The following is an 18,300-nucleotide window of genomic DNA, read 5'->3' as shown; positions in this document are numbered from 1 at the left end:
AATGTCTGCGATTGGCTGTCTAACGTAACACGCCGTAGAGATACGCAAAAAAAACTCTCCGTTACACACCGAGACGGAGCTGACGTAGTAGGAGCTGAAAAATAAATAAAAAGATTTGTGCCATAATGTGTAATGTTATTTCTTTTTGTTTTATGAAATTGGTATCGATCGTTTAGGAACCGGTATCAAAGTCACCGTATTGGTATGGTAATTTTTTTTGAACGATACCCAGCCCTACATGGTCCATAATATTTTCTACTTTTCAAAACAAACATCTGAAGTCAATGGCGCTATTCTCCAGCCATTAGGAAGGTGTGATTGGGACATGAATATAGGAATGGTTTTGTGTGGTCTGTAAACTTGTTTCATTATTCACACTTTTACTTTAGCCAATTTATGGTTGATTACCTATTACTTTTTTGGCATTCACCTTCACACCACCCGTAACTTTGACACTTCACTACAGGATAGTGCTCTTTTGTTTTCAGTAGCCTACTTTAAGTTCAAATATTTCATATCGTCTGGCCAATACAGCATAAAAAAATGTCCCTGCTCACAATCGCACCCCCCTCTATGACCAACACCATCTCTCTTTACATTTAATCAGTTGTTGTCAAAGCACGTTTGCTTAAAGCATGCACACGCATTCTGAGCTGTTTTTTGCTTAGGTAATTGATACAGTTACACTTTGCCAATCCTGTTATTTTCACTAGAAATGAAAACCCCTTTCTCAAAGTATAAATGGTCCAATGTAGTGGTACAGTAAAGGGTGACACCGTCAAATAGCTACTGTAAATTAAGCCTGTCCATAATGAACATGTTTGTAAGGCTTATGATGGTTTAAGGTTATACAAGTCCGTGTTGGATGTGCTTTTTCTTCACCTAAAAGCAGGTTTCCCTTAGTTAAATCCCACTGTTTTAAATAGACAATTATTTGGTTTTAATTTAATTCTCTCCTCGACCCATTCCTCTTCTCTGTGATTCTTTTTACTATTTCCCTCCAACATTTGCGACATTGACATTGACGCTGCCTACAGTGTGTCTGTTATGCGTGTGCATACATCTCCAGTATCTACCCTGACAAAAGTGTTTCTTTAAAGTATTAACATATTTTAAAATTTATAATATTCACAAAATTGCCTTTATTAGCATTTTCCACAATTTCCTAGATGTAGGAGAAGAAATGACCGTGTCCACATGCATTTACAGTAATACTGCGATCCTATTACTCAACTTTTCTCGTGGCCCTCAGTGTAGAGACTAAACTAAGTGTGCTGTGCTGTGTGCAGTCTGTTTGTCCAACAGTGAACATGATGTCATCGAAAGGTTTTAAACCGGTTCTGTGGCGTGCTCCATAGAGTGACTCTGACTGAATGACTCGTCTCTGACTCAATTTACCGGATTGTGCAAGTGAATCCATATTCAGGGGGGGAGCTGGATTTTTGCCTATTGTGACCGGTGAATGAGTGTCGTACAGAAGAACGCTGTGCAGCCGGTGAGTTCCCTGAATGCTTCACCAGCACTCCGTCCCAAAGCTTCTCGGTGAAAATAGCCTTTTCGCCGGTTTTCACTACACTATTGTAAGCTTTACTTAACTCAACCTTTTCAATCCATTTATTTAGCCTGCTCTAGGGATTGGAGAGGAAATGCTTTTTTATAGGGATTGAGGAATTTTGTTAGAAAACCTCACTCTGCCTCTTCTTTCTCTTTCTCTCCCCCCTCTCTTCTTTGTTGTCAATCACAGCTTTTCTTCAAAGAGAAAGGCTGTGAGCAGGAAAAATCCCACAAACAAACAGCCGAGAGGTGAAAAATGCTCTTTTAAAAGGCGTTTTTTTGCATCTACTCCCTCCTAGTTTAGCCCTCTTGATCGTAAAGGTAGCCATGTCTGGAGTGCCCTTGGGAGTGCTCACCCTTGGTGTGTGTATACCACTGCCACCATCTGTGGTGAGGACGTCCCCAGCTAAAGATGTACCCATGACAAAGGGAAAAACAAAAGCCAGAATGAATAGAAAAGACAATAACAAGATGAAAGCATTGTCGAAAAAAAACAAAAGAGTAAAAGTCTTAGCCGTGATGCAAGCGACGGTATCATCAGAAAGCTTCTCTAATCCTGTGTGTGTGTGTGTGTGTGTGTGTGTGTGTGTGTGTCCTCTGATCTGAGAGTATACCATATGTGTCTCAGTCACTTTGTGCTGTACACCAGTAGGTCAGCACCCCTTCTCACAAACATGTTGTCATTGTTTTTTGCTGCTGTGCATTAAATCCAAGTTTCACAAGAGCAACAACAAAAGGATTAAACGTACTGTAGATAAACAGGAGTCTTCCCACAATGCCTGGGTATAATTGTGCTATCAATTTCAACAAAAGGTATGTTTTTTTTTAATGTTGTAAAATAATAGACATTATTACTGGAGGTCATGCTAGTCAAATACATTCAAACTCATGTAGAGCAGGACGAGACTTTGTTCAGTGTAAGGATCCACACAGGTGCCTTACACTGTAAATATGGGAAAGTAGAGAACGGTCTGTGTTTTTATGCTGGTTGCACATTGGTTGTGGTCCAAATGGAATCGCATTAAAAAAAACATCATACATTTCATTACATTGTTGATTAATCATCTGCAATGTTGCATCAGTGGTGGTGAATGTATGAGAAATCACATTTTCTGCAATTTCAGTATTGTTCAAGACCTTAAACGTACTGAATTGCCTTTAATGTATTTTGGAATTTCTGGAAAATGGTTAACTGAACCTTTTTTAATATTGATATTTTTGATGTATTTGACATTCCAAAACAAAATCTTCCACAGGACTTAATTTATGGAAAGTTAGACGTGTTACAGTTATGAAATGTAGAACATGTAGTATACACATTTTATATGAATGGGAAGTGTAGGTAATAAGCCCCAGGCTTTACCGATTTTAGGCATATGTTGTCTCACTTGTCTCACCTTGTGTTATATTCTGCTTTGGTCTTCTCTGTGCAGGAGCCTCTGGCGGGTCCTACCACTGCCACCCAGATCATGCATATGGAGAGGAAAGTGATAAGGTAAGCCTCACACTGTACTTGTGTTGCATAATCCATACAGTACCAGTCAAAAGTTTGCACACACTTTCTCATTTAAGTGAATGGGAAAGTGTGTCCAAACCTTTGACTGGTACTGTACAACATAATAAATATATGGATGTTTTCTGTTGCCCACTGTTGTGCAGCCTGATTTTAGAGCATGCTGCTCTATGAATCAGTATTAGATGATATCTTCTCTCAGACGACGAGCTGGGCGAAGGACTGAGACGCAGACACACAGAATACTGTCTGGTTTTGGTGTTGCGCTGGTAATGAACTCTAGTAACTCAAGACTTTGACAAGGACATTTTGACCAATAAAAAGTACTTGAGAAGTACATGTTTACTACAGTTACATCATTATGAAACACTGCTTTCCAATGAGTTATAAAGGCATTCGAATCTGATCCACAAATTATGTTCAGCCAATTCAAAATGTCCTCAAAATGTCCCTTTTTCTTAGGAAACGTTACAATAATCAGGTTAAAGTGAAATGTATTATTTTAATTTAAAATGTATTCACATCCATTTCTTTTCAAATAAACCTAACGGATAAAGGGCTTTTGGGCTGGAATAACGACGTGAAAAACTTGATGTCTTTTTCAGTGGAACCTGGGCTAAAATACTTACTGTTGTTCACTATGTCTTTCTCTTAGGCTGTAAATCATGTTGCTTGTGTACAATCTTTTAACCGTAGTATCTTCCTGGGAAACTCACACAGCACTGTGTGGACATTTCAACTCTGCTCTACGTTACACAAATGTTGATGTATTTTTTACATGGTACGTTACATTGTTTTTCTTTCTTTTCCTTTGATTGAAAGGACATTGTAGGAGCTGACCATGCTTTTAAGTAATCAGCTGATGGCCAGTCGTGGCAACCTTATTTAGCAGCTGATTACTGGATGATACATCCATGCACCACTCGACTACAATGTCTACACTAACTGTTTTTTCCCTTTTCCATTGATGGTGCTTATTTTTCATTAGAAAATACAAACTGAAATTCTTAAGGAAATACATTTGCATTATATATTTTCAACATAGTAGCTATTACTGAAGGTGAAGAAGGAGAAGAGGGCAGGCAGGATGCTGAGGAAGGTGTTGCAGAAAGCTTGGAGGGAAGTGAGGAAGAGAGGGAGGGGAGGCCAAAAACAGGGAGGGGGTATTGCTAATGATTTCACCTCCAGCTGTGGGACCTGGTTGGAGTGAGGGAAGGGAAAGGGGGGGGGGGGGGGAGCGAGCGAGGGAGGGAGGGGGAGGAAGGGAGGAACAGTGGCAGAGGAAGCAAAATGGGCTTTGAAATGTTGTTGATGGAAAGAAAATAAGTGGGGGAGGGAGAAGTGTGTGAGTGTTAGTGGAAGCATGTCTACAAAATATTAATGAATCTGTAAAAGCAAATGACCATATTTGCTCAGTGTGCACATTCATGTGCAATTTTCGAGGGCATGAATGCTGGAAAAGAGAACCTTAATCCTCAGTTGTATTTCTGTAGGTGAGTGTTTGCATACACGCTGTGGGCCGGTCCTTATTTTGGTTCCCAGCATTGACAGCAAAGCCACAACAGCTGCTGGCCACAGTTAGTGCGAGTGGATGCACATCCCAAATGTGGACATAGTGAACTAGAACGTTGTAGGGTGTGTCTGTACTCGTACTTCAGGATATCTGCCCAGCCTGGTGTGTTCACACTCTGAATGTGGACACAGTGATAGGAATGGAGGGTATGTATGTATGTATGTATGTGTGTGTGTGGTCTTCACACTGTGAGCAGTGAGCACTGCAGAATGTGCTGTAAGATCAGCCATAGAGCATTTCACAATGTTTCTGGGCTGTGCCGTGTGTGTGTGTGTGTGTGTGTGTGTGTGTGTGTGTTGAGTCTCTGAGTGTCAGCATTTTTTCTCAATTTTTCTGGCTTTAGTGGAAACATGTTTGGACCAGACGAGTGTAGCCTATATGTTCACAACAAGCACTCTTTAGAACATAAGGTGACATTAAGGCATATTGCTTGAGGACACACACACACACACACACACACACACACACACACACACACTTCTTTGTCTGACACCGCTCCCCTCCCACTAACGCGGGTAGACAGGCCCATCAAACTTTCATACTAATGGGCAATAGTCTGCATGTGTTGAGACAGAGTGAGTGCGTGTGTGTATCCTGTCTAAGAACTTCTTGTCTTGTCCCCTTAGATTTTAGGCTGGGGTCTCGAACAGGACAGAGGAAAAAAGGGGTGGGAGCAAGAGGAAGAGGGGTTCTGCTTATCTGATGGAAGGAAAAGGGGGGGTGTGGGAGGAGGTTGTTGAGGAGGGTGGGGAGTGTGTGTGTCAGGCTTGGGATGGAGGAGGCTGGTTTAGATATGAAAATGGGCACAGTAGATGTCCCTAGGGTGTTGGTGTTGGGGCTAGACTGGTACAGAGGTTGTGGGGGGTCGGTCGGGTTGTTGTTGAGAGGAACAGAGAGGTTTGGGGGTGGTGGTGGGGGGGGTGGATCGCTGGTACCCTCCAGCCTGTGTAGAAATGGGCAGAGATGGTGTGTGTGCCTGGCTTTAAAAGCATGTTAAGCTAGGGAGGACTCATCCTACACTTAGTCTTGGCTTTCTCTTTTCTGTTTTTAACGAGGGTCAGTTTATTACAAATCATAAAAATAGTATGTCTACACTTTTCTTTTTCTCATATTGGGTTTTAAGTTCACTTTGAATCCAAAAATGTTCAGTAATTCCACTGCACAATTCAAAAGCTGGCTGTCAAAGATATTACCATTACCTCCAGAAAGAAGAAGAAGAAGAAACAATGTATTTTGAACTATGGAAAGGGCACTGAATACTTTTAGATATAATACAGCTTTGAAGGGGTTGGGACAGGCGTGCCGATGCACCAGTCAGACAAATGCTCAGGCATGGAAATGTACACCACTGTAAAGATACAGACACACTCAAAATTATAGTGTGTAGCCCTCGCTGTGACCCAAATGTGTTCTGTCATTTAGGGCCTAGTGCACCCTGAGGCTCCACCAAGCTTCCCCTCTTTTTCATCGGTCTTACACACTTAATCTTTCTTTACTTCTTTTTTGTTCAGTTGTCCTTCCTTCTTTCCAGCCCCCTCCTATAATGTAGTCCGACTAAATGAAGTCATTGTTATTGTTTGTCTTTCCCATAAACTGGTCAAGCTCAGGTCACATCCAGTGCTGCAAGTGAGCGATAGAGCCATTAGTGTACAGTGAGTGTTGGCCCTACAGTCAAAATACATTTTGTTCAGGTTTATTAGAACAGCAGTGTCTGCCTTCTAAAGAGCTTCAGAAGAGCTTCAGAAGGTATTGTTCTTTATAGGCTGTAGAGCTCAAACAGTGGCAGCTGCCCATGTGTGAATGGGAATTTGCGCATGTCTGCGGGCGTTTCCATAACTGTGTGTGTGTGTGTTTCTGCAGCCTGCTCTCCAGCTGTTTCCTGTTAGCTATCACACTGCTCTCAAGGTTGCTGAGCTGTGTATGTGTGTGTCTGTGCGTTAAAAGTCACAGCCGCTGAGTCATTTTTATCACACTTTAACAACGTGTCTCTCCCACGAAGAGGGGATGTGGAAGCAGGAATCAAATAAGTAGAGAGAGGGGGGAGTGTTGAGATGGTAGCTGTGTGTGGGTGTGGGTGGGTGTGTGTGTGTGTGTGTCTCTCTCTTAAAGAACCGGTGTGTACCTCAGAGCAAAGCTAAGGTCTGCATTAGCCAGAATAGCCCCTTTCACACAGCCTTTTCAAGGGCGGGACTGATGCGCCTTTAAGCCGCTCGCCGTCTGTGTGAAAGTTCCGATGACGGAATGGGGGGGACAGAGTTGTTGCTTCGTTAAGGCGACAGCGAAGGTAGTCTAACAGAGCTGAACCGGCGTCTGTGTGAAAGGGACAGCCGGCATGGCAAGCTACATACAGACTACAGAAGGGCTGGGTATCGATAGCATTTTTCCGATACTCTTAACGATACCAATACTGTGTCTTCGATACCGGATCCTGATCGCTGTAACGTAGAGTTTTTCCTGCGTGCCTCTACGATGTGTAACGTTAGACAGCCAATCATAGACATTATTAGATCTTGGTAGAAGCATGCTGCATACTTATTGGCTCTTAGGTTATTATTATTATTATTATTATTATCGCCTTAGGTATTGAAATTGGGCATTGAATGACGAGGCATTTTGCGTTACTCGTCCTTCGTACTTCGACCCACAGGCAGGTCAAAAAGTGACAAAGCAGCCGAGTAGCCAAAGTTATCAATTACTTACAGTTACAGAAACGTGCAATAGTCCACCTTCTCTTCCACTCGCTCTCTCCCTCTCTTAAACACATACACGGGCACTGCGGGCACCGCTGTCCATCTCTTTACTGACAATTGTGCTCCTACAATGCATTAAGTTGGCGGTTTGTGGGTCCAGTCGGATTTACATGGTTGATTAAAGGTGCAGAAAGTGCCAAACACACTAGACGCAAACACTGTTGTGTTACGTGGCACGCCTCTTTTGCTCCTGGAATTCTGGGATGCTATGTGAAATCACACACTGGGGCGGCAATATGCTGCCTTTGCTGGGTTCTGTGTGGATAAACAAAGCCGGCTGAAGGACAGACCTTCATTGCGGCGCTATTGCGGCATCTCTGTGTGAAAGGGGCTAATGACTAAGAACTGACACATGAGCGTGTATGTGTGTGTGTGTTCTTGCCTCACCAAGTGCCAAGTGTGAGAGTCACTGCTTGACTGTAAGTGAAGTGACTCACAGATGAGTTGATTGGATTAAAACAGGGTATATGATAACTCCTTAGTCAGTCTAAACCTGCGTATTACTGACTCCCTTTGTCTCCAAGAGAAGTATTTGTCGAGCTCTCAAGCTGAGGGTGTGTACGTTTGACTCGCACATGGGCCTGTGAGTGCATGTCTTGCTTTTGCATATCCTCACTCCAAGAGGAAGTGGCTCTGTACCCTTAGGGCCTCAGAGCACTGGTAGTATAATATGCTCTCTTTCACACACACACACACACACACACACACACACACACACACACACACACACACACACACGCGCACATGCACATACACTCTGGATCATACAGGAAATGCCATGAGTCACAAAGGAACTTAGTGTCTATGCAGTAGTATGGATTGTATGCTAGAGGGACTGTTAAGCATGGTGAAATTGATTTGATACGAGTGCTATGGGTCACTAACCACAACACTCATCCTCTCTCCCACTCTCTTTTCCCTCCATTTTCCACCCCTCCCTCTGCAGAGTGAGGAAAGCCCCAGTCCAAAGCGCCAGAGGCTGTCCAGTCAGTCTGTCTTGGAACAGCTAACCTCATCCGTACCCCCACCGTCCACCCCATCTCCCCCCATCCGCCCCTGGGAGTCAGGACCCCCAAGTCGGAGACAACCTCACCCCCACCCCCACTACCACCAGGAGAGATGCCTTACTCCTGCTCGTCACAGACGCAGGTAAGTTGATTTCTTGATGTCTGCAACTTAGCCCCACCGTAAGTTAACTGAGCTTCCCAGATTTCAAACTGTCCCTCTCTTCCCACCTCTAGCCCGCCAGCAAGGCGTCAGCGCGGCCGTCTCTCCAGACCCACCCGTCACTTGCCTCCCCATCAACAGCCCTCCACCCAAGCCCCCGCACCTCGCCTGTCGCCATCAGAGCACCAGGATGAAAACTACCACCACAACACCCATCCAGCAACACACCAGACATACCCCCCCACACACACACCCAGCGCCTATGGTCAGCCTTCCACAGCCGGTGGAGCGGTGGCAGGTTTGGAGGAGCCCCGAGCTTTCCACCCGCCCACCTTGTCGCCACGACTACTGCACCCGGCTGCTCACCATCACCATCTTCACCATCATCATCAGCAACAGCATCATGCAACGCAACAGCAGCAAGGAGCCATGGTCCTGGACTTACATGAACAAGTTAGTCTGCAAGTACTTTGAATTTACGTGTGAGGTCAATAGAGAGAGTGTGTGTGTGTGTGTTAACTGTGGTGCGTTTTCTCCCCAGCTGCAGCAAGCCAGTGTACCAGTCTCCTACACAGTGACCCCAGTCCCTCCGCACAGTCTGGCAGCGCCTTTGTGTAGCGGCCAGCACCTTCCCCCTACCTGTTCCTCACAACAACAAGTCCCGGCCTGCAGTGTGGTCTTCAGCACTGGACAGCACTACCACCCGGTGAGAAGAACACAGCAGTGTGCTTGTTTTTGTGGGAGTGTGTGGGTTTGTTTGTTAATAACAAAGTACACGTTGTGCTGTGCAGTCTCTGTTACGGCTGAACCAATTACAAATCAAAGTGCTCCAAAGGAAAGTGGAGAAAAAGCAAGAAAAGACCTGCTGAACATTTGCCTGTTTTTAAGGGGTCTTGTTAATCTTCCAGGTCTTGGCTGCCATCTTGTGGCCCGACTTGTCACATTACAATCCCCCAACCGTGAGAAGAACATGCATTTAAAACGTTTCTCTTGTCTGTTTCTGTTTTTTCCTCTTCCTATTCACCCTTTTCCCAGATGCTGCAAGCATGTTCAATGCAACATTTGCCGGTCCCCTACGCCTTTCCCTCGCTGCTGTCCAGTGACCCTCAGTTCCTGCTTCCCCATCCACCCCACCTCTCTCACCACCCGCCCCACCTCCCCGCACCCACACAGTTTCTGCCTTTCCAGACGCAACAGCCACGATCGGTACGTTTAATGTTTTATGTTTTTTATAGTTTATCTGGTATTTGTCTACAGTACCAGTCAAAGGTTTGGACACACTTTCCCATTCACGTGAACGAGAAAGTGTGTCCAAACTTTTGACTGATACTGTTTATGAACTCACATCAATCTGTGTTAAAAAAATAATGGCAACACAAGGACTTTGGTATGCATAAAGGAAGCCATTCATATTTTTAAAGTATTATTTTGATTTAAAAACACAGTACCAGCTATTAAAGGCCCCCTAGTTGAATTAGTTTTTTTAGTCATATAACAGAGCGGTGTCTTCTATCTATAAATAATATTATAATGAAAGATCTGCCATCCTGATTTAGCTAAAAATGTCCTCCAAAACTACTTGTAAACATCAGTGTTGGACCAAAAAAGCTGTTCTCCATTTGTCATAATGGATAATGTAGTGTGGTTCTTGTCAGCCCTTACAGAGGATTGAAAATGAAGTTGAGCTTCTGGGAGAGCAGCTTTCAGTTGGTGGAGGCTTCAGCTACGCCCACCACCACCACCACCACCATCACCACCAGCCTCCCTCCGCCCTGCCGCCCTCCACACCTCTCCAGTTCCTCTCGCACCATGACCCCCTGTCGCAGGAGCTCTTTACAGTGGTGAGTACATTCATTACCCGTGACATCGCCATCATTTGTTTGGATTATAATATATACGATTATGGTTTAAAAAAAAGAAAAGAAAAAAAGGGGGGGGAGCCTTTACGCTTGGTGGAATAAATAGATTTTCCTTTCTTTGTCCCATCTTTCACAGCCCTATCCCCACTTTATGCCTCGCCGATTCACAAGCCGGCGTTACCGCTCTCCGCAGGCTGTACCCCCATCACCCTACCACCCCAGCTTCCTGCCTTACTTCCTGTAAGTATTTTTCACTTTCTCAAGCTTATGTTGGAACTACACAGGTGAATTTGCACTAGACTTGAGTATGCCTCAGAGACGTATGCATTGTACTAAATTTTGTGCGCCTTGTCTTCAACCACATCCAGCTCGATGCTTCCCGTTCCCCCAAATGTGGCCCCCACTATTAATCTAGAGCTGGATGTGGACGACGGAGAGGTGGAGAACTATGAGGTAGGACAAACTGCTGCTTAACGTTCAGTCAATAATAATGTTAACACATGATACACGTTAGGATTTAATTTAGGTTTTTTTTTTTAAGCAACTTGTTTTGTCAGTCCTAATACATCTATACTATGAAATCCACTCGCTCCCTTTCAGTTTCCACATAATGTTATTTAAGCCATTTTTTCCTCATACTCTTTAAAGACTTGATCTGAACTGGAGATAATCCTGTTTCAATTGTGAACATTGTCCTCTAAACTGTTCCTTTCTGTGTGAAACCTTCAGGCCCTGTTGAACCTTGCAGAACGTCTAGGAGAGGCCAAGCCCCGCGGTCTAACTAAGGCAGATATAGAACAGCTTCCATCATACAGGTTCAACTCCAACAACCATCAATCTGAGCAAACACTGTGAGTACCTTTTCTGCCTTTTTAAAAAATCTGTGTTGTGAGGAATGTTTTCTGTGGTTGGCTGTAGGTCTGAGGCGGTATGATTTTTCTTCAACGTGCCGTTTTAAATGGTACCAACCTTGCTTTGTCTTACAGGTGTGTGGTATGTATGTGTGACTTTGAGTCTCGCCAGCTCCTGAGGGTCTTGCCCTGTAATCACGAGTTCCACGCCAAGTGTGTAGACAAGTGGCTTAAGGTGAGTAAAGACGGGCCGCTATTTAAATAACCGTAAATGTATGAACTCTTTTCTATTGCGCCCTTAAAGCAGCAGTGGTGGATAGGATGCAAAAAAATAACCCGCCATAATTTGAAGAAGAGTGAGACCTCTTCCTGCAGCTCTCCCTCCCCCATCTCTGTCACACGGGCAATGCATGCACAGAGCAGCCAATAGGAACACTCTCTCTCTGAAATGATCTGTGATTGACCAAAGTCTCCCGGCCATATTATCTAAAGCCTGAAGACAGAGCCAAGGGAAGGTGCAGAGCATTTGAATGACAATATGCTGAAAGATTATTATACAACGTTTGCCAAAAATAAAGTGCAACCACAGCTTTAAAGCCTGGTCACACTAGAAAGTGGCACAGCGAAATTCATCCATGCATCTTGGCCAAATAGACCAGAACTACTGTAGATAGTGAGCAAACGGCTAACGCGCTAGCCAGCCGCAACATGCTACCGCTAGTCTGTCACAATAGCTCCCTGAGATTGTTTCTATTATCTCAGTACTGGGCTGTTTCATTTCACTGTTTTAAATGCCTTCAATAAGTAGACCGTTTAAACACTTTTTTAGCTGTGGTGTTTGTATCTATTATGTAGTGATCGTAGAAGGTATATTTTCTATCCGTTTAACCCTTATCTCCTTATTTTTCCTTCCTTCCAGGCTAACCGGACCTGTCCTATCTGTCGAGCCGATGCTTCTGAGGTCCAGCGTGATTCTGAGTGACCTCATATCAACACCCAACAACTGCAATCCCTGACTCCCTTTTGGATGCATCAATCAATCAGTGAACTTCAGTGAACCTTCTTCAATTATACACCTCTGCTCAGACATTCTGCCACAGAACTGGGTGCAGTGCCCCTTCTTTCTTCACTCTTTATACCCCAGGACACCGAACAGTAATTCTCACCCGGGATCAGCAACTTTCTACTGAGTCATGCTCACTTTATTGCTGGACTTCCTCGGCCTTCTGTTTTGGACTATTGCGCCCCTACTACTCTGCCTTCTGCTCATGCTTCACTATGAATGGCCTTTGAAACACATACACACAGGGTCATGTGCAGGTGGACATATATGTGTATTTTTTTTTTTTTTAAACTCATTATGAGCCCTGGACAGAATGAAAGACTTAGACGAGTTTGAAAAGACGCCTGTATAGTGGTACCAACAAACATTTAGGAAAATTGGCTGTCCAAAGATTTTGACTATTTCATTGTTTATTATTTGGGTTATAATTAAGCGTTGACATCTTGGCTAGCAGAAGTTGTTGTTTGTACTAGAGTCATAATTGCAGTTGAACAGTATCAGTCAATTTTTAATTTCTGTGTGTGTATTCTTGCATTCCTCTGCATGAGAGCAGTCTGTAACGGGTGAAACAAAGTTACTGTACACTGTGTCAAAGAGTGAGCTACGTTGGAACAGGGAAAAATTAACATGTGCGTGCGCGCTCTGGTATGTCTACAGTTCATGTAGTACAGTGCGTTGACTTCCTTAATCTGATTTCTTTTCACTCCACTTCAGATAGATTTACTCACTGGAAGCTGAGGGTAACTTCAGACCTTTTTATAGCCAAGATTTGTTCAAAATTACAAATTGAAGCGTAGGTCCAAGAACATCCTTCAAATGCATCTTAAAAATGGTTTTGTGTCATGTTCCTTTCTTTTCTAAGCCACACATCATTAAGGGGCTCTACAACTTTATCTCCATCTCTCCATGTCTGGCCATCCGCATTAGTTCATAATAAGTAAAGGCTGAACACTTTTTATATCTCACCTAAAGGAAACCGATCAGGACTATTTATCCCATTCCACTAAGCTCTCCCCTTAAGGCACATCATGTGAATACATTGGATCCCACAGAGCTGGCAAGATGGATGAAAACATTCATTTAAAAATGTCACCAAAACATTCATACATACATGCTCAATGTACTAGCTTTCTTAGAGGAATGAGGCCTTTGAAAACATGCATCTATATTTGTTTCGGTTCCCAAGCTGCTTTCTGTCAGTGTTGCTAGATATAGATGCAATGATTTCTCCGCCGTTAACAGGGAAAACGTTTGAAGAGACTTCTAAGGTCACAGCTAGATCTATTGTTGATGTGACACTTCAGCACTTTAAGACGTAGATTTAAGACCTACACACATTTCATTCTGAACAATCCACTGATCAGTTTTCCCGGAGTCCATGTGTGTACTGGAATATTGAAATGCATTAAAAACATGTATGTTCTCCACATCAACTTCCAGCACCTACAGTATCCCAATATGTCGATTCCTTTTATATTCTTCTTACATCACATCTGTTTCTTTCCAGAGGTTTCAGGGCTCAGTCTTTTAAAAGATATGTTCAGTAAGGCCTATGTCAGCATGTGATAATGTTACTCAGAGATGTTCACCTCATGCACAGAGCAGGCTTTCTAATGTCATCATAGCTATTTCGGCAAAAGTCTTACATCTGAGATGCCTTTTTCTAAAAATTCATTTTCTGCAGGTATAACTTGTCCCCACATCCAGTCGCCACATCAGACAACTACATTTGTTCAAACCTGAGTTTTGTTTTCCAGAAAATGCAAAGCGACCAGCAGTGTATCAGCGGAGATCCAGGAAGAACCCAGTTTTAGAAACCTCTCCTTTAGTGTGTTAGATTATGTTGGAGGGTCATCTTTTTTTTCTTTGGGGTCAAAGGTCACATTTGTGACAGTATGCATCCATGTTGTGTCTTGGGATTGTTTTATGTTGGACACTTTTTGTTGTTGGTACAATAGCAATTACCTCAGTCCCACTATTTATGTCTTTTCAGAAAATGGCGCAACCAGTATGAGTGCTTATGAATTCATTTTGCTAATCTTTTCCATGCCAGCTGTTGGGTTGTTTGAATAGTTTTCCTTTAAACTTTATGAAACTATCATTAAAATGGCATCATAGTAGTTTCATTATGTATTATATCTGTAACCAAAATCGTTTGAAGGCCTGTTATGATGATAATGACATTTTTAACAAACATTTGTACATTTTGTATGAGAGTTATTACTAGTAATACTTTATTAAGTAGTGCAATGATTTTTTTTAATCCCTTACCCTGTCTTTTGGATTTCAAAAGCTGGTTCAATAATAAATGTATAACATCCTCTTCTAAAACATTGTGATTACCAGTTATTCTTTTCTCAACCCCTCCTTTCCTGTCTTTCAGCTTTTGAACATTACATTATTTCCCCACTGAGGCGCACAACAGATAAGTGATGTGTTTTTGGGACAGTCCACTTGGTGGCAGTGTAGTTCTGTTGTTACCATGATGCAAATGGAGCGGCACCAGCTCACATGACTTCTGACCCCAGCGACATTTATATTTACCATCATTTGTTAATTTTCTTCTTGATCTGTTAAATAAGTGCTAACACTTGTTTATTATAATTGCATAGTTGAAATGTATTTGTGTTAGATTTTAATCCAACACAAGTGATTAAAGTGCTCAGAGGAAGGCCGAGGGCCCTAATGCTAGATCCAGAGACGTGCAGTCAAAATCCAAACATAAAAAAATGTTTATTGAATCATTTTATTTAATAAACTTGTATTTTTAATGTTTATTCTTGTTATTTATATATGAAATATGTGTGTTATTCCAATTGTTTAGACGTTACGATGACAAATGTAGCAGTTACGCATAATCAAATACAAAAGAAAGGGCGAAATAGTAGAATAAGCAGTGCTACTGTCCATTCATTGCGGACAAGCGAAAAACCGATGTTGCGCATGCGCACTTCGATCCTGTATTCTTCAACACGTACGGCAAAAAGCACAACTCCGCTGTGCCTTTGCACGTAAATGTATTATGCCAGTAATCATCTCCGTAACATATCAAACATGGACCAATTAAAATCGAGATATTACTGGACATTTGCGCAGCTAACGTCATTACACCAGCTACATTTTAAACGTAATCCCGCGAAATTCAAAGTCAAAATGACAGCAGCGGTGTCCGCCGATATCAGAGTTGAGGAATTTCTCCAAGCTCAATTTTAATAATAAAAAAAAGGAGTTAATAGCAAGAAGGAGGTCTATGCCAGCCTTCGATGGACTACTGCAGCAATCGTTTCAAACAGACTGGTATGGAAGTTCAGCATTGGCTATGTGGCTGTGCTAACAGTCAGCGGCTGTACTGCTATCCCTTGCGTTGCTGGATGTGCTAGCTAGCTGAGAAAGACGAGAGGTTGACTACTAACGGTTTCCCCACAAAATGTTAAAGCAGTGCGCACTCTGCGCAGCGCCCATCTGGAAAGCTCCGCCCCCATCACCGAGCAAAAGAAAGAAGTCTGCCCAGCAACAACTTTGCCGCCTTTGAGTAATACTGTTGTCCTCTGTCCTCGGTCCTCGCAAGTTCAAAACGGTGTGGTGTGGACAAAAGGCAGGTAAGAATCTGCCTCTAAAGTCTAAACGGGATGATTTTATTTATTTTTTACTGCATGATGTTAACCAAAAGCTTTTTTTGAGAGTATTCCTTACAAGGACAGGAACTAGCTAGCTTTTAGTGAATGTAAACCATGGATGTATTAAGAGGATGTAAACCAGTGAGGTAGCTAGCTGTGTAGCTTTGTTAATCAAATCTGGTTAAAGCATGGCGTTGAACAGAGGAGTTTAATTTATTAAGTCAATATCAAGCATATTTTGAGCTTATTTTGAGTGGTTGACTTAAAGATATTTTTTAGAAGGATTTGGTTGTGAACTTGTTGTCGAACAGGCATAGTTAGCAAGCTGTTAAAAAAAAAAAAAAAGCTGTAAAATGCCCATTTCTCTGCTTTTACCAGCTGGTGGCATTTTAATGTTTGCACTTGTTGCATTTAGCTACAGTTACAGCAAAAACACTGATGAAAGTCCATGTGAATGTCTGCAAAGTTAAGTTGTATCGGCTAGGCTTTCTATCGGGACATTCTAAAACGCTTAACGTGAAAAAGCACGTGGCTTAATGTACCTAAACAACATCAATCATCACCACATTTCTCATGGCCATATCTTGTCAAGAACACTTAAGCTTGTCAAAAAAACTAAACCGAAATCCAAGGATTATAGAAGTTATCTCACATTAACGTTTTCTGCTTCATTAGAGCCTATTGTAAGGAAAAACGTGGTTTAATGTACCTAAACAACGATCAATTATCACCAAAATTCTCTCTCATATTGCTCTTCACAACCACTGAAAACTATCAAAAAAATCTAACCCAAAGTCCTATTATTATGGACGTTAGCTGACATTCAGCGTTTCTGCTCCATTAAGGGGAAAAGCTTAACGTGGTTTAATGTACCTAAACAACGATCAATAAAAACAAAAACTTGTTTGAAAATTTGACAATGGCTTCAATGCTTTTATTCTATGCAGCTACACCAAATGAATGACCTGTTATTACAGTGAGTTTGTGCTGTGGACATTCTGAATAAACGACAGACTGTTCCAAGACTTAGACCTATAGGCTTTCATTAGGGCCTGCTTGTAAGACTAAAACATGCTATCATTCATTATTACAGACGACATTAATAGCAGCTGTAACCGGTGTTGTGATCAGTTGGCTTTAATTGACTGCTGTTAGAAAGGGAGTTCAATCAGATGCTTCGCCATATTGAAGGATTTTTGTGATTGACAATTACCAACAATTTGATCGAAATTGTAGGCTATTGAAATTGTATGTCATTGTATGTTTGTATGTTATTTCTAAACTTAAAGATTTGTTTCTCTACTATTAAAGAAACATTTTAAGATGAGCGAAATAGAGACACACATGACACTGACACACATGAGATAAATGTGTGTTTCAGTGGTTATGATGAGCAATATGAGAGAGAAATTTGGTGATGATTGATCGTTGTTTAGGTACATTAAACCACGTTAAGCTTTTTCCTTACAATATCCCTTAATGAAGCAGAAACGCTGAATGTCAGCTAACGTCCATAATAATAGGACTTTGGGTTAGATTTTTTTGATAGTTTTCAGTGGTTATGAGGAGCAATATGAGAGAGAATTTTGGTGATAATTGATTGTTGTTTAGGTACATTAAACCACGTTAAGCTTTCTCACATTAGGACTTATAAAGCATATGAGAACCGTGGAGAGTCAACCCCCAGCCGCTCCGCTGCTCTGCAGCAGAAACGCTTAATGTCAGCTAACGTCCATAATAATTGGACTTTGGGTTAGATGTTTTGACAGTTTTCAGTGGTTATGAGGGGCAATATGAGAGAGAAATGTGGTGATGATTGATCGTTGTTTAGGTACATTAAACCACGTTAAGCTTTTTCCTTACAATAGGCTCTAATGGAGCAGAAAACGTTAATGTGAGATAACCAAAGTTTCGGTTTTTTTTGACAAGCTTAAGTGTTCATGACAAGATATGGCCATGAGAAATTTGGTGATGATTGATCGTTGTTCAGGTACATTAAACCACGTTAAGCTTTTTAACGTTAAGCGTTTTAGAATGTCCCTTTCTATCCATTAATGTTCTCACTGTCACGGGGCTGAAGTGCTGATGCTAGCGTTTTGTCTCCGCGTGCCGTTTTCCTATTGTGTGCTTGTTTCTTGTCTGTTGCCTTCCCTCCGGTTTTCTCCAACGTGCCAACTGCTGTATCATTGTTTGGGAGAGAATGGACTTCAGTGGTCGGTGAATTGGGTGATTTTCGTCTCAAGTCATTAGTTCTTTTGTAATGGGCTAGGTTACTTGCACGAGAGAAAATTAGACTAAGGAAGTGAGCACAGCGCGCACGTGACAGAAGGAGAGAGATGGTAGGCTAACGTTA

At 42.3% G+C, this 18,300-nt stretch overlaps 1 protein-coding gene across 2 annotated transcripts in view; it reads left to right on the top strand.

The window, feature by feature from the left end:
- The window catches only part of rnf38 (ring finger protein 38), a 28,671-nt gene extending 13,626 nt beyond the window's left edge, over positions 1-15,045 (top strand). Inside the window, exons 3-13 of one of the 2 annotated variants that reach the window (XM_078266702.1) lie at positions 2,988-3,049; positions 8,337-8,539; positions 8,632-9,010; positions 9,099-9,263; positions 9,593-9,763; positions 10,222-10,398; positions 10,553-10,656; positions 10,785-10,869; positions 11,146-11,267; positions 11,403-11,502; positions 12,187-15,045. In XM_078266702.1, the coding sequence (XP_078122828.1) occupies positions 2,988-3,049; positions 8,337-8,539; positions 8,632-9,010; positions 9,099-9,263; positions 9,593-9,763; positions 10,222-10,398; positions 10,553-10,656; positions 10,785-10,869; positions 11,146-11,267; positions 11,403-11,502; positions 12,187-12,249 (1,631 nt within the window). In that variant the 3' untranslated portion in view covers positions 12,250-15,045. Of the gene's footprint in view, positions 1-2,987; positions 3,050-8,336; positions 8,540-8,631; positions 9,011-9,098; positions 9,264-9,592; positions 9,764-10,212; positions 10,399-10,552; positions 10,657-10,784; positions 10,870-11,145; positions 11,268-11,402; positions 11,503-12,186 lie in introns of both variants that reach the window. The other variant, XM_078266695.1, reaches the window with a different exon arrangement.
- The last annotated feature ends 3,255 nt before the right edge of the window (positions 15,046-18,300 follow it).

The sequence above is a fragment of the Sander vitreus genome, chromosome 2, assembly GCF_031162955.1.
Source record: "Sander vitreus isolate 19-12246 chromosome 2, sanVit1, whole genome shotgun sequence".
In the NCBI taxonomy this organism is placed as follows: Eukaryota; Metazoa; Chordata; class Actinopteri; order Perciformes; family Percidae; genus Sander; species Sander vitreus.
The sequence above is the reverse complement of the archived record's forward strand: the minus strand, read 5'-3'. Positions and strand labels throughout refer to the sequence as shown.